Source organism: Neoarius graeffei, chromosome 9, assembly GCF_027579695.1.
Source record: "Neoarius graeffei isolate fNeoGra1 chromosome 9, fNeoGra1.pri, whole genome shotgun sequence".
Taxonomy (NCBI): Eukaryota; Metazoa; Chordata; class Actinopteri; order Siluriformes; family Ariidae; genus Neoarius; species Neoarius graeffei.
The window spans coordinates 83,202,640-83,229,058 of NC_083577.1; the positions used below are offsets into that span (position 1 = coordinate 83,202,640).

Here is a 26,419-nt window from a genome sequence, read left to right on the forward strand (position 1 = left end):
ATTTATACAAATAGGAGTCATTCAGGATTCAGCCATGTTTTTGCTCGGCGTTAGCAGCAGTTAGAGGTTTTAAGCTTTCTCCTGAAATGTTTTCTTTTATTTCTTCTTCTTCAGGGTAGTAAAACTCACTTTCGCTGTGAAGACTGTCGTTATCGCGATCCATGCTGTAAAATTAATGCAGAAATGCTGGCAAAAATTTACAAGATTTTTGATAGTCTTATAAATAAATCTTATTAAAAAAGATAATGACAAAAAATGCTACTATGTTTGTTGTTGTGAACAAGCGAGTCGCCAGAGGTCCGTAACTGGGGTCCGTATCGTAGCATACGGACCCACTCGCCAGCCAATCAGAGCACAGGATTTGATGGAAACCGCACCACGAAAAAAATTATGTATCATAACAGATTCAGTGGTATTAAATATCGTATCCTTCTCTTAAAGGCCTTTACACACTGGCGGCATTTTTTCATGCAATTAATTCGCAGCTCGAAATGTTTTTTTTCATGACTACTTTCACACAAAGTGTGAAAGTGTGAAATCTGCCTGGTGTTGTATTGTTGTTATTCATTTCTGGACTATTTACTTTTATGCCTCCTTTTTACTTATTGATGACTTTCTGTATTTTTATCTGTTAAGTCTGTAAAGCACTTTGGTCAGCTGTAGGTTGTTTTAAAAACGTGTCACATAATTAAAGTTACTTGACTTGAGAACATGAATATTAAGCAGCGAAAAAGCAACTTTTTTTTCGCACTGAGGTCGATTTAAAAAAAAAAAAAAAAAAAAATTTTCTGAGCTTTTGCATCACAAATAAACGTATCAACCAATCAGGTTGTGCGGAACAGACGTCACGTGGCGATGTAGGAGACGGTCGGCAAAACAGCCCTGAGTGCAGCAGCGAGTCTCTGCTATGCGCTGGTGTCACTCATGTCTGAGAATTGAGTGACAATATTATTATGGAGGTTTATTCCTTCCTTCTTTTAATCAGAGAGCGGTGTTTATTCATTTCACGTTCAGATATTGCATCTGTGAGCAGAAGGTTCACGGAGCCTGAGTGCAAGTAGAAACTATTTGAGAAGGGGGGGGAATTGCAAAATCTGAATGTGAAATGAATAAGTACTGCTCTCAGATTGAAAGCCCACACTCTTGATTAAAGGAAGGAATAAAGCTCCATATTATTACCTCCACCAACTTTGTTTTCAACTCGGTTTGTTTGTCTTTTCCCAATGTAACTCCAAAAAAAATATGGAACGGATTTTGATAAAACTTTGAGAAAAGGTGGGCCGTGGGCTCAGGAACAATTGATTAGATTTTGATGCAGATCTGAATATGTGGTTTGGCGGAGGTGCGCATTCTTCCGAGTGCCCTTCTAGTTTTACCTCTGAACACACAACACGATGAACATCGCTTTCTTTCTTGTCATTCGACATTCCATCGATTTATGAAACGCTTCCTTTTGTCATTTGTACTCAAGACTTTCTGTTTCTCGAGAGCATGTCTATTATTATCGTCTTTATCGTTCGTTGTTGGCTGTCCATCGCTAGCGATGATGACCACTTCATTATGATGGGCCGCAAGACCCGCAACAGAGCCGCCCGTAGCGGCGATACGAATGGCCTGGCCAAGCCGCCATGGAATGCCGGGCTTTGCAAGCTCTTGTATACTATTCTCCTCTCCTAATGAAGCGCCTTGCACAGTAAGGTAAGACAAACGATGTCATGCCCCCATCATGTTGTCTCTCTGGACCTCCAGACCTGACTGGTATGGAAGTTGCCCCGCAGTGACAACTGACTTGCCGAATGATGCCATCCGTTGGCCATTTGAGTGGCTCTACCACATACCATCTGGTGGTGTGCCATTGACCTTGTTGGGTTCATCTGCCACATTGCACCGAAAAGCGCCCTGCTGCCAGCGCCTTATTGGTCATGTACTATTTAACCCATAGCTGGAACCCAGGCAGGTGCTACCACTCTGGGTCAGAGCAGACCTGGGAGCAATGGGGATTAAAGTGCCATTCCACCATTGGATGTATTCTTTGGCATAAAATACAATATATTTTGACAACATATATAAATGGTATCACTAGATAGAGAAATCTTTTAGCTTCAAAATGATATATCAAACATAATTTTTGACAACGACAAGTATATTAATTTTGCGACCAAAGTCACCTACCCTTTTAATTTCCGCGCGTGATGTCATCGGCAGGTTCCCCTTCTTGTGTACCACGTGATGTGTGACATGGCACATATTATCAGCAATGGCGGATAGAACGCGATAAAAATAATACCAATAAATCTAGCTAATACCAATAAATCTAGCTAACTGAAAGATTAACTCAAAATTTTTCGCAATTTTTTTGGCCCCCATATACGAGGAGAAATGACTCTCTCACTTTGGGGGTTTCCTGGTCTAAAAATAGACCGACACGTGGTACACAAGAAGGGGAACCTGCTGATGACATCACGTTTCACTACCGCGCGGAAATTAAAAGGGTAGGTGACTTTGGTCGCAAAATTAATATACTTGTCGTTGTCAAAAAATTATGTTTGATATATCATTTTGAAGCTAAAAGATTTCTCTGTCTAGTCATGTTGTCATCAAATATATTGTATTTTATGCCAAAGAATACATCCAATGGTGGAATGGCACTTTAAGGCATAACTCCACTTTCGCCAATACTCAAGTCCTCCTGGACCTGAGACTCACCACCGGCTGCAGTTTAAAGTCACACCCAGGACAAATTTGTCTTTATCACTGCTAGACGATTCCCTCATTCACTCAGGACTCTACTGACGGTTGCGGTGCGACTATCAGACTCGGCGTGCAAACTTTGTGTGGGAATTTCACACACACGTTCTTCACGTTGCGATTTCATGTCAGATTCGGTGTGTAAATGCCGTTACACCGCTGTGTCCACACGTGCTATCTGGTTGTAAACTCAAAATTATTTTCTAATGAAGCTATAAAACTTTGTGAAGTGCATATATTGGTGTTAATTATTCAGACGAACGTGTTTAATTGAGGATCTGTCTGTATAATTCATCTTCTCAGAGATAGATGTTACTTTTCACGTCTCATAAAAGCCCTAGTCTAACCTCCTAGGGCTTAGTGGTCACATGCGTGGACAGCACTTTATGGAAATTCGGAACAAGAATCCACATATGTGGACATACTTTTTCTCTAAAAGTACATCTTATCAAAAGATGATGCTTAGTTTTTATTCTAATCAGGTTCTAATAAGCCCAAATAGCAAAGAGAAATAAAAAATGCATGTAAAAAAACAGCTTGGGCCTTAGGAGGCTAAGTGTTGTAGTTTTTCATTTGCGTTATTGACAGCGTTCTTTTTCCAAGTATGAGAATTCATTCTTGTCTGTTCTTGTCCATGATAATGTCACACATGCTACAGAGGCTCAAGCCTCGTCTGCTGTTGGTTCAATTTTCCCGAATTCCTTTCATCACTGCTCAGAGGATGAACCTTCCGACACCAAAACTAAATTATAGCCGAAAGCAAATTTCAAGTAACTCGCGACTCGGGATGGGTGCTGTTCAAATAAAATAAAAAAGCTATCTATAAGGTTCTGCAGACAACGAACGTGTGCATGATGTAACCATAAAAATGTGTTTTTCGTTCTGGTTCTCAGGGTCCGTTGGGAACTCGCGCAGTTCCACTCAGATGAACTCGTATTCTGACAGCGGCTACCAGGATGCAGGCAGCTACTACAGCAGCCAGAACATGGGAAGGTCGGAGGTGCGGCTGCAGCACGCATACCCAAGCAGCGGTCCTGCTGCCAGTGGCACACTCATGAGGAACTCCAGGGCAGAGGGCCAGGCTTCCAGCCAGGTGGGAGATGTTTGCCAAAAAAAAAAAACCACACATACCCATATATATATATATATATCTGGGTCTGTCTCAGAAACTGGGTACTGTAGGGGTCTGCCACTAAATATACTCAGTCAGTAAACTGTACGGTTTTGAATGGTGATGTTGGTTTTAATTTGAAATAAAATGCTGAAAGAAATAATACAGATAAAACTAAATCTTTGATGTGAATACTCTTCAGAATTTGGCAAAAATTCTGCAAATTTGTGGAAAAATGGCGGCTTGATCTGGGACATGATAAATGGTCGACTACATCGCATTCCCTTAAAAAGGTTGTAGTCCACTGAAAAGTCTACAGTTATCACTAATTGTATTTTAAGTTGTAACTTTATACACCTAAGGATCGGTGCGCTCACAGAATAATCATAACCGTAATAAAACATCATGCAAAATATTTGATCACCGTCGTAACTCCATTTTCCGCAGACCCCAAACCAATACGATCGTGTGTTTTGATCTAAACGGAAAGCCTCAGGGTCAAGGTCACGACCTCATCAAAAGTAGGAACTTAAAATCACTACTCCATATAAACATTTAGCTATAAATCTGCGATTTTGTTTTTTAAAACGAAAGCTGAAAGTTAGGTATAGAATATGTTTCTTACAGAATATGTTACGATGGTAGCTGGTCTTGTATGAATTTCTGAGCTATAAAATGAGTCGTGGTCTATTTTTTACCGTAGCGTGTTATTTGTGTGCGGGGAAGGACACACATTAACAATTTGCATGTGTAGAATGGAATTTTCCACTCCAGCAGTTCGAAGTTGATCGTGCTTCCATTTGCGGTCTTTCTGTTACGCGGGTGATCTGTTCGGACGTTATCGCTGAAAAGGTGAGTTTTGACAGTTTTGTTTTAGTCTTGCAATATAAGGCAATCGAATGTTTCTTTTTCATCTTACTTGCATATTTCGTAGTGTTTGCGTATTTTTGGCCAATATTTTGCAGCCATGGTCAATTTAGATTGAACTTTTGATAGAATCTACAGCCAGTCATTTTGCCCCGCCCCCGCCTCGCGCTCCGTCCGGTGTGGTAGTGATGTCCCGTTGCTCACGCGCCGCAGCAGAGACCCACGCGACCTTCAGCCGGTACAGTCGCTGTTCTTTTACCAGCGCCGTTATTCTCATCTTTCCGGTGTGTTCTTGATTTTTCCATTGTGTCCTATTTCGCCGTATCAAATACCCAAAATAAATGTATCATATTATTCATATTTAAGTGAATAATCAATTCAGTCATCATAACTTGGCATTTTTAACCCAAGCAATCAAAAAGAGGAAATTTATTCAATATTTTCACTCATCTGTGAAGGAGGGGCTTTAATTCTTCATGATGGAGTTATTTTATATGGAAATCAATTTTACAAAAGCATTTGAATTGTAATCAAAAATGTTCCACAGTGGAGGCCAGATAAAGCAAGATACTATCTTTATTCTTATTAAACATGACGACAGAAACACTGAGTGTTCGGTAAATGCAAAAAAAATAAAATTAAAATTAGAAAATTTATTTTTTGACCATAATGTCTCAAATGAGAGACCAGTTTCTGAGACGGACCCATATATACAGTATATTAGTGCTGTCAAGCGATTAAAATATTTAATCGCGATTAATGTCGCGACTGTCATAGTTAACTCGCGATTAATCGCAATTTAATCGCACATTTTTGTAACATGAAAAATCATTATAATTCTCTTATCAGCATAAAAAAGTGAATGGGCTTGCTTTGTACCAATGTTTTTTTTTTTTATTGCAGAGCATAACATGTCTTGTCACAGCCACTGACACCCATAACTTCCATATTAGATGAGAAAACCAAGGGATGAAAAATAAAGTGCATATCACTGTGAAAATAAAAAAATGTTTTATTTTACTCCTCATTAGTTTCTTTTGAAGAGAAGTATTTGCCATAAAAGAAGAAAAACAGATAACAAAAATAAAAACATTCATCATACGTTCAAAAACGTTCATCATAGTGTGGCACTGTATTATCTAATTCTCACCGCTTATAACTCTACACCCCCCCGGTGGAGATGAGCTGGGAAACTGAAGACTGAAGGAACAGTATTGAAAAGTATTTTTCCAGTCTCGCCTGTGAAAGGTAATCCCATGTGATCTCGTTTGGACGGTAAACCTGTTGGTACAGTTAAACGCAGCACATGAATGAGGCATCTTTATTCTCCACTTTGCCCCATCCAATATGGCGGCGAGGATGTTTATATGTCTATGCCTTTCTCCATCACTCACACGTACTCTTATTGAAGCAGCACGCGACAAGCCTCAACAGGAACTATGGGTGCATGGATTAAAGTTTTCCGTCACTACGGCGGATTTCCGTCAACTGGGAGCGCTAAAGGTCAATAATGAGAGTGATGCAGATCCGAGGGAAAAAAAAGGGGGGGTAGGCCCATAGGTCTGACACCGATGTGATTTAGAACTTCACCAAGCTGCTGTGATTGCCTGTTGTTGAACCCTTTCTTGTGCTATGTTTGAGTATATGTAAAGGAATAAGTTGTTGCGCTAGATAGGCATAAATAAATAAATACAGCCTCCGCTACTGTCTAGTCCCGGGGAGGCTCGGTGTAGACCACTGATGAAACTATTTGGCTGTCCTACTACTAGGCAACTAGGTTACTTGTCTACTACTAATACTAGGCCTTTTGTAGTAGTAGTAATAATGATATTTGCCTATTGAAAGGTGATCAGGTGAAAAAGTTGAAGCCGCAGCAAGACCTATGCTATTAAGCCTTTTGTAGGCTTCGGCAGACAACGTTCTGGAAAGGTTGTGTTTTTCTTTGGTTTGATTAGGCTACGATTTAATCTTTAAACATTATGGTTTCAGCAGTTCTCTTAAACGTTGGAGGCTGCAGAGTCGGGCTGCAAGATTTCCCGACACTTGTTTAAGATGCCAAACTTCACAGTAAGGAGAAAATAATTCCACAGTATTTAGTGCCTCGTCAGTCTCAAAAATTAATAGTGAAGGAGCAACGCGAATTAAGTCCCAAAAAAACATCTCATAGGCCTATATTTTACATTTTCAAAAAAGTCCGGAATTGGAAGTCGGCCAGTGGAGTGTAATGAAGTGTCTTATTCACTAAGCACAAAAGGTCGGAAAACAGTGGAGAAAACAGCTATTGCTTAAATAGGCTACTAATGGTTTACATTAGTAATTTAATGTATGTGACAAATAAATTCATTGATTAAATAGATAAAGAAGCGAATACTCCGAAGCTCAAAATTCAGGAAAGTGTCGCCGGTGTCGCAAGTGCACAAGAACAGTTATTTGAAAGTTAACCTGATGAATTTGTGCGTTCGCGTGCGATTTCATGAAGAACCGGGACAATTGGCATTCGGTGAAAGATTCACATCTATGACTCATTATATTCGCGCGCGCCCTCTCGCCCACTGTTGCTTCGTTTTCCCAATTTACACGAGTGTCTGAAGATGGAGTTTTCAGAAATCTCCACTCTGCCCCAAGTTTGCGAAAGTAGCTCTTTTCAGTGTCTGAAACCTCTGTATAGGTGTGAATGAGAGGTGCAACCGAATAAATAAATATGCGTCTTTTTTATCCGGCTACATGTAGGCCATCACTGCGCAAAGCCTCTAATGTTGAAATGGTAGTAATATTTGTTAAAATAATAGTAGGCTAATTTCCACATTAATCGGTAAAATGGCCCAAGGGATGTGATGGGGGGATGGCCGTTTTATAAGGGGGATGATTTGAATTTTTTATTTCAGAAGGGGGGAAGCCTCCCCCTACATCCCCCCCCCCCCCCCAACTCGAGTACTGCGTATAAGGCCACCGGATATAGGCCCTTCGATTTCCATCACTAGAGTGCGTCAAATTACTTTCGGTTTTGCTAGCATGGACGCGCTTCTTTTAAATGAAGGCACAGATGTGTCAGACATCGACAAAACGGTAAAGAATAAGTGGAGATGGGCTTGGCGAAATGAAATGGGCGATAATGGCAAGCCATTTAGTTCATGGTGCAAAAAGATGAAAATGGCAGGTGTGTGCTTTTGTGTAGTTTGCCATATAAAAAAGTCTATGGAAGCAATGGCAAAAAACTAGATGCCTTTGGCTTCACTGCGAAGAAGCAGAAAAAGTGAACTTTCACTTTACTTTTCTTGCAAGTTCTTTCTGTTCCACTCTTTTGAAAGCATGGTTCAAGTTCAACTGCACTTGCACTTTTTGAAATTGTTGAAATAAATTTGCACTTTGCGCTGAAAACTTGATGTTTCATCATTTATAGCCAGTAATGACAATGGTAAAGTCCTGCCTTAGCTTTAGTCATTGTTAAAATTATGTAAATGTACTATAAGTAGGGGCCGAGGGGATAATGGACAACACGGCGTTTAAAATTTGATGCATCGCTGATGTGGTAGGGGCCAACGACATGGAGCTTTTTTTTTCAGTCAGATGATTTTTTTTTTGCTTTAATCCATGCGGGTGACTCGCAGGGCCAAATTAGAATTTGCGTTAACGGCACTATTTTTTTTTAATCGCGTTAAATTGAGATCACGTTAACGCGTTATTATCGCGTTAACTTTGACAGCACTAATATATATATATATATATATATATATATATATATATATATATATATATATATATATATATGTGTGTGTGTATATATGTATGTTTCAACATAAAACAAAAAACAAAACTATAAACAGTCATCAGTAAGCCATAATAAATGAAAGAAAGTCAGTATTTGGTGTGAGACGACCCTTTGCTTTAAAAAAAAAAGGGATACACAGGGTCCCCCCTGGGGTCCTCAGTCCTCTCTTGTGCACTCTCCTCCTCTTCAGTTCACCCCACAGGTTTTCAGTGGGGTTCAGGCAGAAGCTTGATGATTATAGCTATAATATTTATTGCATTTAGCAGACACTCTTATCTTATTCAGAGCAATGTACAACACACTCAGAGCAGCCTGGGGAGCAGTTAGGGGTTGGGTGCCTTGCTCAAGGGCACTTCAGCCATTCCTGCTGGTCTAGGGAATTGAACCAACAACCTTTTGGTCCCAAAACTGCTTCTCTAATCATTAGGCTATGGCTTTACCTAAATGTAAATTAGGCTAGTTATAATGCTACAGCAAGTAGCTAGGAATTAGGAACAAGTATCTATCTATCTGAATGAATGAATGAATGAATGAATGAATGTGGTTGCTTATAATGTTATAGCAAGTAACTAGTATAGGTTTAATTAAGTAGGGTTTAAACCACCATCAACGCAAACATAATTGGTTTAAATAAAGTTACAACACTTATAGAATATATTTAGCGTATCTATATAATGGTCTACAATATAAAGTATAGCCTAGTATTATTTATTTAACTCGACACAGATTAGGCATCAACTTTTTTCATGTATTTTGCACATGGTTTTAAACATGCTTGCATTTCCAGAAATAAATTAGTCTTTACAGTACCGGTGTCATGAAGAAGCTATTTTGTACAAAGAGTATCAGAGTCCTGATGCACAGTACTGTGCAGAAGTCTAAGGCACATGTAAAGACCAAAAATGGCTTAAAAATAATGAAATGAAAATTTTCAACGTTACTATAAACAGCAGTCAGCCATAATAAATGAAAGAAAGTCAATATTTGGTGTGAGACGACACTTTGCTTAAAAAAAAGGTAGTCTCAGATATACAGGGATCCTCCTGGGTTCTGAAAAATATTCTCCACGTTTTTCCTTGAAAAATAAAGTCAAAGAAGTAGTCTTCACTTTTTCTTAGTCTGTATTTTTTTTTTCTGAGTTATCGACTTATCAAAATGGACTTTGTCCACCAAACTTGCACAGTTCAAATATTTGTACTGACACAGCTAGGTCTCTCCATTCCATATAAAATTTGGGCTCCACTCCAGACTCTAATAAGAAAGACTTGATTTTGGGCGCCCTGTGCACCATCAAGCTCAAATATACCTCTTTAGTTTGAGCTGACTGAAGTCGGCGTATCAGACGCTCGCGGTCCGTGCTGTGAAACTTGTCCGTGCGGACGCTTATCTAAGTTTCCAAATCTGTCATTGCTTAACTCTTGAACCTTTTCTATTGAAAATACTCTCATTAAAAAGTTTATAATCTCTGCTTTCCAAAGAAATGTATCTGGTTAAGATCTGTTCAGTACTTTGGGAGTAACGGCAGGTTGAAGTCGATACAACAGAGTAAAAACTCTGCTCGCGTGACGTCGGGAAACTGCCGGTGCTTTTCTTTTTGAGTCATGGGAAAGCGGTCAGTCTCTCTCTCTCTCTCTCTCTCTCTCTCTCTCTCTCTCTCTCTCTCTCTCTTCTGATCGGTTTCCCACTGGATTACTCATGAATATCAGTCAGATCACTTTTATAGGGATGTTCTCTCGCTCTCAGTGTTTCTGATGAAGTATTCAGTAAAGCCTCGGTCACAACCGGCCGTACGTGCTCCTACGGCCGGTCTACGTGCAAAAAACGCAAGAAACGCACAGAGGGTGTGACGTGCTGATTTTCGAGCCGTAGACTGGCCGCAGACCGTCCGCAGAAGTTCTTTGTCATGTCAAACAAACTCTACAGGCACTTACGTTTTTTTTCAGGTTGCAAGACAAACTTACAGCCAACGTGCGTCTTTCTCCACGAACAAAAAAAACGCAACAATTTGGGAAACGCCAAAAAATCGTACGTCCGGTTGTGACCTACGCTTAAGGTTTTCCGTCTGCTAGTTTTGATGTTATGATCGACAGGAGGCTTTGAAGTGAGTTTTCCTAGCTTTACCTACTTATTTTTTTCAAATCAAACCAATTCATGTAAATAAATAACTGTTTTAGAATAAACTGGAGTTGTTTCGATGAAAAATATTGAGATCTTAGTGGTCAGAATGATATTTTAAAAAACGGGAAGTCAGAAACGCGGGTGTCAATTTCAGTTCAGTTAATGTGAATTGTTTACTGGATGTGGATTGGACAGTTTTTTTTTTTTTTTTTTTTTTTTTTTTCGAGGTTTGCCTTGAAAGCTGTGAATTTCATGAATTGAAATAAGAATCATTTATGTTCTTTAATATAAACATTAGTTGGCCCTACTCTTGAGAAATACAAAGCCCGACAGAGCACAAAGAGGGGATTAGAAATAATCTTTTATTACTTTTTTTTTATTGAGTGTACCGGTTTAACGTTTTTACATAATTAGCATAATTAATGTTAATTAAATACGACTTTGCATAATTTTTCGAACTGAGGTTGATTTTTCTGAGCTTTTGCACCACGAATGAACGGATCAACCAATCAGGTTGTGCGGAACAGATGTCACGTGGCGATGTAGGAGACGGTCGGCAAAACAGCCCTGAGTGCAGCAGCGAGTCTCTGCTATGCGCTGGTGTCACTCATGTCTGAGAACTGAGCAGCAATTTATTATGGAGGTTTATTCCTTCCTTCTTTTAATCAGGAGCGTGGTTTATTCATTTCACCTTCAGATATTGCATCTGTGAGCAGAAGGTTCACGGAGCCTGAGTGCAAGTAGAAACTATTTGAGGGGGGGGGATTGCAAAATCTGAATGTGAAATGAATAAGTACTGCTCTCAGATTGAAAGCCCACACTCTTGATTAAAGGAAGGAATAAAGCTCCATATTATTACCTCCACCAACTTTGTTTTCAACTCGGTTTGTTTGTCTTTTCCCAATGTAACTCCAAAAAAAATATGGAACGGATTTTGATAAAACTTTGAGAAAAGGTGGGCCATGGGCTCAGGAACAATTGATTAGATTTTGATGCAGATCTGAATATGTGGTTTGGCGGAGGTGCGCATTCTTCCGAGTGCCCTTCTAGTTTTACCTCTGAACACACAACACGATGAACATCGCTTTCTTTCTTGTCATTCGACATTCCGTCTCTCAGCTTTAACGAGATTGAGACGCTTCCTTTTGTCATTTGTACTCAAGACGTTCTCTTTCTCGAGAGCATGTCTATTATTATCGTCTTTATTACTGCTAGACGATTCCGGCACTCACTCAGGACTCTACTGACAGTTGTGGTGCGAAACCAGTGTGAAACGAGCACAAAATAGAACACAACACGTTAAAAAAAAAAAAAAATCCGCATCAGACTCGACACGCATACTTTGTGTGGAAATTTCACACACATTTTTCACATTCACATTACTCAAAGAGACTACTTTGCATAATTGGTTTTTACTAATTTTGTATCCATCCACACGGTGGTGTAGTGGTTAGCGCTGTCGCCTCACAGCAAGAAGGTCCGGGTTCGAGCCCCGTGGCCGGCGAGGGCCTTTCTGTGTGGAGTTTGCATGTTCTCCCCGTGTCCGCGTGGGTTTCCTCCGGGTGCTCCGGTTTCCCCCACAGTCCAAAGACATGCAGGTTAGGTTAACTGGTGACTCTAAATTGAGCGTAGGTGTGAATGTGAGTGTGAATGGTTGTCTGTGTCTATGTGTCAGCCCTGTGATGACCTGGCGACTTGTCCAGGGTGTACCCCGCCTTTCGCCCGTAGTCAGCTGGGATAGGCTCCAGCTTGCCTGCGACCCTGTAGAACAGGATAAAGCGGCTACAGATAATGAGATGAGATGTATCCATCCATCCAAGCATCAGCGCTTATCCTGTACAGGGTCGCAGGCAAGCTGGAGCCTATCCCAGCTGACTACGGGCGAAAGGCGGGGTACACCCTGGACAAGTCGCCAGGTCATCACAGGGCTGACACATAGACACAGACAACCATTCACACTCACATTCACACCTACGCTCAATTTAGAGCCACTCGGCTTGTAGCACTTGAGTCCGAATCGTGCCCTAATTTTAAGGACTCATGGCTTGACTTGGACTTGAGCACTAATGACTCGGTCTCGCGCATTAACTGCATTCGGACTCATAAATTGGAGACAAGTACTTGGGTTTTTGCTTTATTTTTTTATTACATGCCAAAATAATTTGGCGTGAGATATTTGCATTAATTTTTGTACTAATTTTGTGCAAGAGAATGCACATTCACCTGTTCATACGTCATGTTCAGGAACAAACTCACGTTAATGGCGCTAAAATGCCTGGAGAGACGCCTCAGGATTGTCCGCTTTGCTTCTCCAGACTTCTCGTGCAGTGGGAAAAAATGCACTGCTGTGTGTTCCATATGTAGAAGAACTATCGAGGAGACGATGGGGACAACCTCGAACTTCAATCGTCATTTGGCAAGACTCCACCCAGAGAAGGAAGTGACACGCTATGATCATTGCGCTGTTGATAGTGGGCGGGGCTTGCTGAGCGATGAACTAGCTAATGTTAACCGTCTCTCATGTTATTTGCCCTGTTGCTAGTGGGCGGGGCTTGCTTCCTGAGCGAGGAACTAGCTAGTGTTAACCCTCTCTCATGTTATTTGCCCTGTTGATAGTGGACGGGGCTTGCTGAGCGATGAACTAGTTAGTGTTAACTGTCTCTCATGTTATTTGCCCTGTTGATAGTGGGCGGGGCTTGCTGAGGGATGAACTAGCTAATGTTAACCGTCTCTCATGTTATTTGCCCTGTTGATAGTGGGCGGGGCTTGCTTCCTGAGCGAGGAACTAGCTAGTGTTAACCCTCTCTCATGTTATTTGCCCTGTTGATAGTGGGCGGGGCTTGCTTCCTGAGCGAGGAACTAGTTAGTGTTAACCCTCATGTTATTTGCCCTGTTGATAGTGGGCGAGGCTTGCTTTCTGAGCAAGGAACTAGCTAGTGTTATTTGCCCTGTTGCTAGTGGGCGGGGCTTGCTTCCTGAGCGAGGAACTAGCTAGTGTTAACCGTCTCTCATGTTATTTGCCCTTTTGATAGTGGGCGGGGCTTGCTGAGCAATGAACTAGTTAGTGTTAACCCTCTCTCATGTTATTTGCCCTGTTGCTAGTGGGCGGGGCTTGCTTCCTGAGCGAGGAACTAGCTAATGTTATTTGCCCTGTTGCTAGTGGGCGGGGTTTGCTTCCTGAGCGAGGAACTAGCTAGTGTTAACCGTCTCTCATGTTATTTGCCCTTTTGATAGTGGGCGGGGCTTGCTGAGCAATGAACTAGTTAGTGTTAACCATCTCTCATGTTATTTGCCCTGTTGCTAGTGGGCGGGGCTTGCTTCCTGAGCGAGGAACTAGCTAGTGTTAACCGTCTCTCATGTTATTTGCCCTGTTGATAGTGGGCGGGGCTTGCTGAGCGATGAACTAGCTAGTGTTAACTGTCTCTCATGTTATTTGCCCTGTTGATAGTGGGCGGGGCTTGCTGAGCGATGAACGAGCTTTTTATCTGTAGCCTGTTAACTAAAATGGTGCAGTCGAGCAGTAACGTTAGTCCGACACAGTAGCAGAGACGCTTTCACATAAAGGCAGCAACAGCCACCGTCTAATGGTGCGGATGGAGTCTTGTTCTCGGACTCGACTCGAAATTTTCTTTAATGACTCGGACTCAACGTTTAGTAACTTGACAAAATACTAAGAACCACTGATGAACCGAACCTGCATGTCTTTGGACTGTGGGGGAGAACACAGAACACACAGAAAGGCCCCCATCAGCCACTGGGCTTGAACCCAGAGCCTTCTTGTTGTGAGGCGACAGTACTAACCACTACATATACAACCATATACAGCGCCCTCCACAATTATTGGCACCCCGGTGAAGATGTGTTAAAAGCCTTAAAATAAATTCAGTTTTTATTGCAGATGCATAATCTCACACTGAAAATTGTTGAAAAATGTAACCCTTAACTCAAGTGAATTTAAAAAAAAAATCCCTGACAAAGAAATAATTATTTTTCATAAAATCACCTGTTCCACAATTATTGGCACTCATAACAATTCCTAGAAAATAAATGTAATTGAAGCATTTCTGTCATTTCTACTGTAGTTTATAAAGTTGATCAGAGTATCTAGGAACCTTTAATTAGTAATTCATCACATCCTGTTTCCCTGGGGTATAAATATGATGCGACACAGAGGCCTATTTCTCTTATCCACTCTTCAACATGGGACAGACAAGAGAACACACCATTCAAGTAAGGCAGATGTGTGTCAACCTTCATAAGTCAGGCAATGGCTACAAGAAAATAGCCACTCACCTACACCGGCCCGTATCTACAGTCAGAGGAATCATCAAGAAGTTTAAAACAACTGGAACAGTGGCAAACAAGCCTGGACGAGGATGCAAGTTTATCTTGCCACCACGCACAGTGAGGAGGATGGTAAGGGAAGTAAAAAGTTCTCCAAAGCTCACTGTTAGAGAACTGCATCAAAGAGGAGCATCTTGGGGTCACAAAGTCTCCATAACAACCATCAGGCGCTATCTACATGCCAACAAGCTGTTTGGGAGGCATGCACGGAAAAGGCCTTCTCACTTACAAGCATAAACGTAAACGTCTGGAGTTCGCCAAGCGGTACTGGGACTTCAACTGGGACCGTGTGCTTTGGTCAGATGAGATCAAGATACCTGTAGAGCTTTTTGGCAACAAACACTCTAATACATCACAAAAGATGAGTATTCAGAAAAGCACTTCATGCCCACTGTGAAGTATGGGGGAGGATCGGTGACGCTGTGGGCCTGTTTCTCTTCCAAAGGCCCGGGAACCTTGTGAGGGTGCATGGCATCATGAACTCTCTTTGAAATACCAGGACATTTTTAAATCAAAATCTGGTGGCCTCTGCCCGAAAGCTGAAGATGGGTCGTCACTCAGTCTTTCAGCAGGATAATGACCCTAAACATGCGGCCAAATCTACACAAAAATGGTTCTCCAGACACAAAATCAAACTCCTCCCATGGCCATCTCAGTCCCCAGACCTCAACCCAATTGAAAACCTGTGGGGTGAGCTGAACAGGAGAGTGCATAGGAGAGGACCCAGGACTCTGGACGATTTAGAGAGATAATGCAAAGAGGAATGGTCAAAGATCCGTCTCTCTGTATTCTCCCATCTTGTGAAATGTTATAGGAGAATATTAAAGTGCATATCACGGGTAAATTCAGGAGCAAGATCAATGTAATTCTCCTATTTTATATTAAACTTTGGTCAAATATCTGTAACATTCTGCATTCTCTGCAATTTTTTTACCTTGCACAATACCAGAAAAATTCAGTTGAAATCAAGCCATTTGAGGCGAATTGGTCCGCCACGGAAAAAACTTGGCATTTGGATTTCCCGGGAAACATTGATTTTCATGACGTCATCTGTGGGACGCCTCCCTCTGAATCCTACGTCAGCGCTGGTTTGTTTATGAGAAAACGACCTGGTGGTTTTCTGCAAATTTCTTCAACGTTATGGTGTAATTATTAAAATGGTTAACAGATGTATCGCAGGAGGGTGTAGCAACACCAGTCATGACGGGATTAGTACTCATCGTTTTCCAAAAGATCGGACAATGAGAGAGAAATGGGAGCGCTTGGTCTACACAGGCTGTGCACTGAAACCGTGCAAAGCTCTCGCAGCCTGCTGGCGCTTCCGCAGGTGACGTCACGAATCTGGCTCCAGACTATCTTGGGATTTTTCCAGACGCGTTTTGTTATTTTATTTTTTTCTGCTGTAGACAGATGGCCTTGTGCAAAATTACCCTTCTGGATGAGTGTGTAAAGGGACATACTTTCATATAAAAAAAAAAAAAAAAAACACGAAATTGGTACAGGATATGCCCTTTAAGTGCTGTCTTGTTGGCAAAAGGGAGCTGTACAAAGTATTAACATCAGGGGTGCCAATAATTGTGGCACACATGATTTCATGTAAAAGAATTTTCTTAATGTGGGATTTTTTTCCCCACTGAAGAAATGCACTTGAATTAAAGGTTGGATTTTTCTTTCTTTGCATTGTTGTCCTATATTTTTTTTTTTAATTAATTTATTAGAAGCCTCAGAGCATACAGTATCTTAACCAGGGGTGCCAATAATTGTGGAGGGCGCTGTATGTTCCTGCCAATTTCCATGGAAGTATTTTGAAAAATAAAAAAAGTTAAGACAAAACATTTGATCTCATTGGTTAACGAGGCCCATTTTGGACCACCTCGGACAGAATATTCCAGCAGCTTTCTCAAAATTAAGCCGTTTCTTCAATGTTTGATTTGTAATATCTCAAGCACAGACAAATATATTTTTAATTCTGTAGAAAGTATGTTGTTCAGAATTCAATTATGAATTCAGTGAGAGCAGTTTCAAGCAATCTGGATAGAATTAAGTTTTCACCTCATATGCCTTGAGGTTAATTTAGCCTGGGAGATATTAGGACCCCCTTTCGCCTTTACTTCAACACAAAACTGCATTTAGAGTCGAGAAGAATCTTGGAGCAAACATGTGCATACTTGCCAACCCTCCCGATTTCGGCGGGAGGCTCCTGATTTTAGCCTCCGTCTCCTGCCTCCCGATCGTATTTGTTAAAAACTGGATAATCTCCCGGTTTGGTGAAATCCCTACCGCCAAGTTAAAAATACTTTTTAAATAGTTAAAAAAGCGTCGTGGATGACGAATGGCAAAGATGTCAACGAGCTCGTCAATGTCGATCGCTCTGCCATATCGTATTCTTCCACTTTTTCTTGATGTTGTGTTCGAGAAACGGCGCACTAAAACTTAGCTTCAAAGCCACGAAATGCAACTTTGATGAAAAATATATATAATAAATTGCTTACCTCTCTTCACGTCGAAAGAAGGAGGAATTGCCAAATTCTGAATAGAGTATTCAGATCAAAGATTTAGTTTTATCTGTATTATTTCTTTCATCATTTTATTTCAAATTAAAACCATCACCATTCAAAACCGTATAGTTTATTGACTGTGAGTATATTTAGTGGGGGACCCCCACAGTACCTAGTTTCTGAGACGGACCCATATATATATACACACATGCTTGCCAACCCTCCCGATTTCGGCGGGAGGCTCCCGATTTTAGCCTCCGCCTCCCGATCGTATTTGTTAAAAACTGGATAATCTCCCAGTTTGGTGAAATCCCTACCGCCAAGTTAAAAATACTCCCGATTATGTCCAATCAGAATCGTATGAGAAACACTGCTGACGTCAACTGATTTTTAACCAATCGACGAACAGAACGACAGTCACTTCCGTAATGTAGGATTCACCCAGGCTGTCCGACATTTTTTACAAGCAGTCATTCATCACAGCGACTAAACCCAATACCACACGGCAAAAATATGAATGCGAATCCCAGGTTGCCTGGGAGAATGAATTTCCATGGATAAGCAAATGTTCGACCAGCCAGTTACACATTTTAAGGTAAAGATGCCTTAAATCAGAATATAATGGACATTTGAGTGTGAAATTAAACTCGTCTTCCAGACCGTTTCAGAAACAAACTGTACAACTTCTAAAGTGTTTAGTGAAACTTTGCATGGCAGAGAACGTGTTTGGTGAGTGTATTTGAATAGTGCGGTCGCGTCTTAGTGCTATTTTGAATTTGTTTGAAAGTTTTAAGTGAATTATCTGGAAAGTGATTGATTTTGATCGAGTTTTGAGGTTTTAAGTGAAAGATTACTAGCGAGTGTATTTCGGTCGTACTAAAATTTTGCATTCGAGTGAATTTCTTTGTGGAGTATATTTTGATAGTACGGTAGGATTTATAGCGCCATTTTTACATTTCGTTTGAAAACTTTCAGTCAGAGTTTGCAAATGAGCAAATTCCTCTGATGCATTCCGATAGGATTTCTAGTGCTTTTTAAAAATTCTGCTGGAAAGTGTTTAGTGAGACAGAGAGAGATGCATTTTAGTCGTACTAAGACAGTGCAATATTTATTTAATTGAGTTATTATTTTGGTTAAATCTTATTAACATTTTATTTAATTTATATATATGATATTCTACTTCTCTGTATTTTTACATGAGCTTACAGAAGGAAAACACATTTGATGCAATCCAATAATACTTTCATTCACTGTGACTATTTGAAGAAATGATAAACATTCTTCTAAAGCATCACTTGTGTTATTTTCTGTGGCTCTCTGTATGTACAGTGGTATGCAAAAGTTTGGGCACCCCTGGTCAAAATTGCTGTTACTGTGAACAGTTAAGCAAGTTGAAGATGAAATGATCTCCAAAAGGCATAAAGTTAAAGATGACTCGTTCCCTTTATATTTTAAGCAAAAACATTTTTTTTATTTTCATCTTTTATATTTTCAAAATGACAAAAAAGGAAAAGGGCCCAAAGCAAAAGTTTGGGCACCCTGCATGATTAGTACCTAGTAACACCCCCTTTGGCAAGTATCACAGCTTGTAAACACTTTTTGTAGCCGGCTAATAATCTTTCAGTTCTTACCTGGGGGATTTTCACACATTCGTCCTTGCAAAAGGCTTCCAGTTCTACAAGTTTCCTGGGCTGTCTTGCATGCACTGCTCTTTTGAGATCTATCCACAGGTTTTCAATGATGTTTAGGTCAGGGGACTGTGAGGGCCCGGGCAAAACCTTCAGCTTGGGCCTCTTGAGGTATTCCATTGTAGATTTTGAGGTGTGTTTTGGATCATCGTCTTATTGTAGGACCCGTCCTCTTTTTAACTTCAACTTTTTTACAGATGGTGTGATGTTTGCTTCCAGAATTTGCTGGTATTTATTCGAATCCATGCTTCCCTCGACCAATGAAATGTGCCCTGTGCCACTGGCTGCAACACAACACAACGCATGATCGATCCACACCCATGCTTCAGAGTTGGAGAGGTGTTCTTTTCCTGGAATTTGGCCCCCTTTTTTCTCCAAACGTGTGTACCTTTGCACATTGTGGCCAAAAAGTTCTATTTTGATTTCATCAGTCCACAGGACTTGTTTCCAAAATGCATCAGGCTTATTTAGATGTTCATTTGCAAACTTCAGACACTGAATTTTGTGGCTCGGATGCAGGAAAGGTTTTCTTCTGATGACTCTTCCATGAAGATCATATTTGTTCAGGTGTCGCTGCGTAGTAGAACCGTGCACCACCACTCCAGGGTCTGCTAAATCTTTCTGAAGGTCTTTTGCAGTCAAACAGGGGTTTTTATTTGCCTTTCAAGCAATCCAACGAGCAGTTCTTTCAGAAAGTTTTCTTCATCTTCCAGACCTCACCTTGATCTCCACTGTTTCTGTTAACTGCCATTTCTTAACATTACAATCTGAGGAAACGGCGACCTGAAAACACTTTGCTACGTTCTTGTAGCCTTCTCCTGCTTTGTGAGCATCAATTATTTTATTATTCAGAATGCGAGGGAGTTGCTTAGAGGAGCCCATGGCTGTTGATTTTAGGGACAAGTCTGAGGAGTCAGAGAATTTATACAGCTTTGAAATCTGCATCATCTGACCTTTCCTAATGAAGAATTTGAACAAGCCGTAGCTCAATAAGCTGATTAAGGTCTGGAACCTTGGTAAAAGTTACCTGAGAACTCAAATGTATTGGGGTGCTCAAACTTTCGCATGGTGTTCCTTTTCTTTTTTCACTCTCCAATTGACTCATCTCATCTCATCATCTGTAGCCGCTTTATCCTGTTCTACAGGGTCGCAGGCAAGCTGGAGCCTATCCCAGCTGACTACGGGCGAAAGGCGGGGTACACCCTGGACAAGTCGCCAGGTCATCACAGGGCTGACACATAGACACAGACAACCATTCACACTCACATTCACACCTACGCTCAATTTAGAGTCACCAGTTAACCTAACCTGCATGTCTTTGGACTGTGGGGGAAACCGGAGCACCCGGAGGAAACCCACGCGGACACGGGGAGAACATGCAAACTCCACACAGAAAGGCCCTCGCCGGCCACAGGGCTCGAACCCGGACCTTCTTGCTGTGAGGCGACAGCGCTAACCACTACACCACCGTGTCGCCGTTCTCCAATTGTACAAAACAAAAATAATACACAAATCTTGCAGAAAACGCTGAAAAGAAATGTATCGTCTTTACCTTTATGCCTTTTGGTGATCAGTTCACCTTCTGCTCACTTAACTATTCACAGTAACAGACATTTTCAGCAAGGGTGCCCAAACTTTTGCATGCCACTGTATACAATATTCAGGCATGAGATTTTTCAGCTAAAAATCTGATTTAAGCAGACTTCCCTTTCATTGTTATTATATTAAAATTCAAGACAAGAGTATGATTTCAGATTTTTCACTCTGTGCTCTCTCAGGCCTGATGCATGAATCCCATAACCTAGAGTAACTGATAGAACAATACCAACCATTCCAAAACTCTTTAATTGTATACATTTAAAATGGTTTGCAATTAATTGGGATCCACTGTTATCATTTCAACCGCGCATCAGACCCTCGGCCAGCTGAAAAGGTCTTTCATGCACTTCTCTCCTCCATGAGCATTTTGAAAAGTTGGCAAGTCTGCTTGTGAAGGAATTAGAATAGAATTTCCTGTTGAATTCGAAGCCGAACTCAGAAGAGAACTCAGAAGAGAACTCAGAATAACAGAGTGTTCTTCATCACTCGGGTAGTTGGACCAGTGCATTATAACTCTTGAAGAGAGCAGAGGTAAGTTATGGCAGAGTAATGTTATGGCAGCTTTATTAGTGACTGTTGCACTGCTGGTTTTATAGAGTTCACTTCAGCTTCTGTCTCATTATTACATTAATAATAATAACTTGCTTTTCAATGTTCAAGCGATTTATATCGTCATTCGCTGAAAATCCGATTAGCTGGCCGCCATCTTACCACTCCCATCGCGGAATCGGACGTGCCATTGAGACTACAGGAAGCCGCACAAAATTGGACAAGTTATTGATGTAGTTGGTGAGAAAAATTAGAAGAAAAATGCCTACATGTGCAGCAGTGAACTGTACAGATCGTCAGGTCAAAGGTTGTGGATAGACATTAGAAGAATTGGTGCGCTGTGTTAGAGAACCTGAAATCTTCATAAAAATAATTATAGTAGTAAAAAAGAGCCATTAAAAAATAAAGATTAAAAAAAACTAACAGTGATTGGAGTAAAGGTGAGAAAATAAGAGGAGGTAATGAAAGGGGGAGAAAAAAGTCAGGAGGTACTTTTCTTGGGGCAAATTTGATCAGATACTACAGTTTAACACACTTGGCAAATACACGCTATGGGAGTGGTAAGATGGCGGCCAGATGCCTTCAGTTGTATACATTTAAAATGGTTTGCAATTAATTGGGATCCACTGTTATCATTTCAACCGCGCATCAGACCCTCGGCCAGTTGAAAAGGTCTTTCATGCACTTCTCTCCCCCATGAGCATTTTGAAAAGTTGGCAAGTGTGCTTGTGAAGGAATTAGAATAGAATTTCCTTTCGAAGCCGAACTCAGAAGAGAACTCAGAAGAGAACTCAGAATAACAGGGTGTTCTTCATCACTCGGGTAGTTGGACCAGTGCATTATAACTCTTGAAGAGAGCAGAGGTAAGTTATGGCAGAGTAATGTTATGGCAGCTTTATTAGTGATTGTTGCACTGCTGGTTTTATAGAGTTCACTTCAGCTTCTGTCTCATTATTACATTAATAATAATAACTTGCTTTTCAATGTTCAAGCGATTTATATCATCATTCACTGAAAATCCGATTAGCTGGCCGCCATCTTACCACTCCCATCGCGGAATCGGACGTGCCATTGAGACTACAGGAAGCTGCACAAAATTGGACAAGTTATTGATGTAGTTGGTGAGGAAAATTAGAAGAAAAATGCCTACATGTGCAGCAGTGAACTGTACAAATCGTCAGGTCAAAGGTTGTGGATAGACATTAGAAGAAATGTATGAAAGACAAAGGCGTGCTGTATTAGAGAAAACCTGAAATCTTCATAAAAATAATTATAGTAGTAAAAAAGAGCCATTAAAAAAATAAAGATAAAAAAACTAACAGTGATTGGAGTAAAGGTGAGAAAATAAGAGGAGGTAATGAAAGGGGGAGAAAGTCAGGAGGTACTTTTCTTGGGGCAAATTTGATCAGATACTACAGTTTAACACATTAGGCAAATATGCGCTATGGGAGTGGTAAGATGGCGGCCAGATGCCTTCAGTTGTATACATTCAAAATGGTTTGCAATTATATACATACAGTACACACTTGCCAACTTTTCAAAATGCTCATGGGGGAGAGAAGTGCATGAAAGACCTTTTCAGCTGGCCGAGGGTCTGATGCACGGTTGAAATGATAACAGTGGATCCCAATTAATTGCAAACCATTTTAAAGGTATACAATTAAAGAGTTTTGGAATGGGTTCTAAATTGAGCGTAGGTGTGAATGTGAGTGTGAATGGTTGTCTGTGTCTATGTGTCAGCCCTGTGATGACCTGGCGACTTGTCCAGGGTGTACCCCGTCTTTCACCCGTAGTCAGCTGGGATAGGCTCCAGCTTGCCTGCGACCCTGTAGAACAGGATAAAGCGGCTACAGATAATGAGATGGGGGATGAGTTTTGGAATGGTTGGTATTGTTCTATCAGTTACTGTAGGTTATGGGATTCATGCATCAGGCCTGAGAGAGCTCAGAGTGAAAAATCTGAAATCATACTCTTGTCTTGAATTTTAATATAATAACAATGAAAAGGAAGTCTGCTTAAATCAGATTTTTAGCTGAAAAATCTCACGCCTGAATATTGTATCCATACAGAGAGCCACAGAAAATAACACAAGTGATGCTTTAGAAGAATGTTTATCATTTCTTCAAATAGTCACAGTGAATGAAAGTATTATTGGATTGCATCAAATGTGTTTTCCTTCTGTAAGCGCATGTAAAAATACAGAGAAGTATAATATCATATATATAAATTAAATAAAATGTTAATAAGATTTAACCAAAATAATAACAATTCAATTAAATAAATACTGCACTGTCTTAGTACGACTAAAATGCATCTCTCTCTGTCTCACTACACACTTTCCAGCAGAATTTTTAAAAAGCACTAGAAATCCTATCGGAATGCATCAGAGGAATTTGCTCATTTGCAAACTTTGACTGAAAGTTTTCAAACGAAATGTAAACATGGCGCTATAAATCCTACCGTACTATCAAAATATACTCCACAAAGAAATTCACTCGAATGCAAAATTTTAGTACGACCGAAATACACTCGCTAGTAATCTTTCACTTAAAACCTCAAAACTCGATCAAAATCAATCACTTTCCAGATCTCATCTCATCATCTCTAGCCGCTTTATCCTGTTCTACAGGGTCGCAGGCAAGCTGGAGCCTATCCCAGCTGACTACGGGCGAAAGGCGGGGTACACCCTGGACAAGTCGCCAGGTCATCACAGGGCTGACACATAGACACAGACAACCATTCACACTCACATTCACACCTACGCTCAATTTAGAGTCACCAGTTAACCTAACCTGCATGTCTTTGGACTGTGGGGGAAAACGGAGCACCCGGAGGAAATCCACGGGGAGAACATGCAAACTCCACACAGAAAGGCCCTCGCCGGCCACAGGGCTCGAACCCAGACCTTCTTGCTGTGAGGCGACAGCGCTAACCACTACTCCACCGTGCCGCCCCACTTTCCAGATAATTCACTTAAAACTTTCAAACATAAATTCAAAATAGCACTAAGACGCGACCGCACTATTCAAATACACTCACCAAACACATTCTCTGCCATGCAAAGTTTCACTAAACACTTTAGAAGTTGTACAGTTTGTTTCTGAAACGGTCTGGAAGACGAGTTTAATTTCACACTCAAATGTCCATTATATTCTGATTTAAGGCATCTTTACCTTAAAATGTGTAACTGGCTGGTCGAACATTTGCTTATCCATGGAAATTCATTCTCCCAGGCAACCTGGGATTCGCATTCATATTTTTGCCGTGTGGTATTGGGTTTAGTCGCTGTGATGAATGACTGCTTGTAAAAAATGTCGGACAGCCTGGGTGAATCCTACATTACGGAAGTGACTGTCGTTCTGTTCGTCGATTGGTTAAAAATCAGTTGACGTCAGCAGTGTTTCTCATACGATTCTGATTGGACATAATCGGGAGTATTTTTAACTTGGCGGTAGGGATTTCACCAAACTGGGAGATTATCCAGTTTTTAACAAATACGATCGGGAGGCGGAGGCTAAAATCGGGAGCCTCCCGCCGAAATCGGGAGGGTTGGCAAGCATGTGTGTATATATATGGGTCTGTCTCAGAAACTAGGTACTGTGGGGGTCCCCCACTAAATATACTCACAGTCAATAAACTATACGGTTTTGAATGGTGATGGTTTTAATTTGAAATAAAATAATGAAAGAAATAATACAGATAAAACTAAATCTTTGATGTGAATACTCTATTCAGAATTTGGCAATTCCTCCTTCTTTCGACGTGAAGAGAGGTAAGCAATTTATTATATATATTTTTCATCGAAGTTGCATTTCGTGGCTTTGAAGCTAAGTTTTAGTGCGCCGTTTCTCGAACACAACATCAAGAAAACGTGGAAGAATACGATATGGCAGAGCGATCGACATTGACGAGATCGTTGACATCTTTGCCATTCGTCATCCACGACGCTTTTTACTTAGAAAAATTTCGGCCGATGAGCAGTAAGACAACAAGAATAGAGAGATCTGCATCGGTTGACTAGGGTAAGATGTCGAGCCGCTATCCATACACTGCCGGATAAAGCTGATTTGGCCGAATCATTGTCCAACATCTTAACAGCTCGCAACATGAGATGAAAGAATGATGCAAAGACCGCGTTATTTTCTCAAATGTATTCAATGTATTTTTTCATTTACAAACCTGCGGGTCTGTACCCCCCCCCTTGAAAAATCCTAGCCACGCCCCTGAGTTTGTATGGGGGGGGAAAAAATAGGGCACCTAAGCCTTTTGCACAGTACTGTGTGACCGAAAATAGAATAGATGTAAATATTAGACTAGAGATGGATAGAATGGGATGGGTAGATAAATCAATTTCTAAATCCAAGATAAGCCCAAACTTTTTCTTCTTTTCATCCAGTTAGAGATGAAACCCTATTACTGAGTCTGGGCCACAGAGAACATCAGGGTATTATCCAACATGCAATAACTAGAGCAGCCTGAGACACTCAGCAATCGTCTCCAAGGAAATTGATCCATAACTTCTGTACGTAGAAGATGGAAATGCACATAGAATTCTTTTACAGTGCCTTAATCATCTTTTTTTCTTTTTTTTTTGTTACCTGCACTGAAATTGAATGAGCAGGGCTATTCTGAGAGAGAGAATGTGCAGGGCTTGGCTCAGAGTGACCCAAGGGCAGGGTTTAGTTTAGCAGGCCACTTTTGCTTTGTTTCAACTTGTATATATTAGATTTAATTTATACAGCACTATAGATCACTGTATCAGACAGTCTGGGGGTGTATGGGCGTAATCGTTCAGTGATGTGCCTCAGGGCCATTTAAGGCTTGCTGGCGAGAAGCAAGATTTTGTAGGCGTTGGGTTTAGAGTGGGTAGGGTGTGGCAGATGTATATGAGAACTCAGGTCGCTGACTTTTGGATACATCGAAGATTGCCTCGTGTTTTGGCAGAAAGAGCAATAAAAAGAATTTCAGTGACAAGACAGAAGGTTATGAAGGTTTGAGCATCCTTAAAATTGAGCTTTGCAGAGGTGAAAGAATGCTGGTGAGAGAACAGGCGTGAAAGCGATAGAGTCAAAACTGATACCAGTGTTCCGAGCTGTTTTGTGTTTTCAGGCAAAAACCTAATCAATGT

The 26,419-nt window shown here is 40.9% G+C and overlaps 1 protein-coding gene across 13 annotated transcripts in view; it reads left to right on the forward strand.

Moving 5' to 3' along the window:
- LOC132892046 (plakophilin-4-like) overlaps window positions 1-26,419 on the forward strand; it is a 412,882-nt gene that overhangs the window by 264,782 nt on the left and 121,681 nt on the right. For all 13 annotated transcript variants that reach the window (XM_060930383.1, XM_060930384.1, XM_060930376.1 and 10 more), the window contains one exon: window positions 3,642-3,841. In XM_060930383.1, the coding sequence (XP_060786366.1) occupies window positions 3,642-3,841 (200 nt within the window). The remainder of the gene's footprint in view (window positions 1-3,641; window positions 3,842-26,419) is intronic.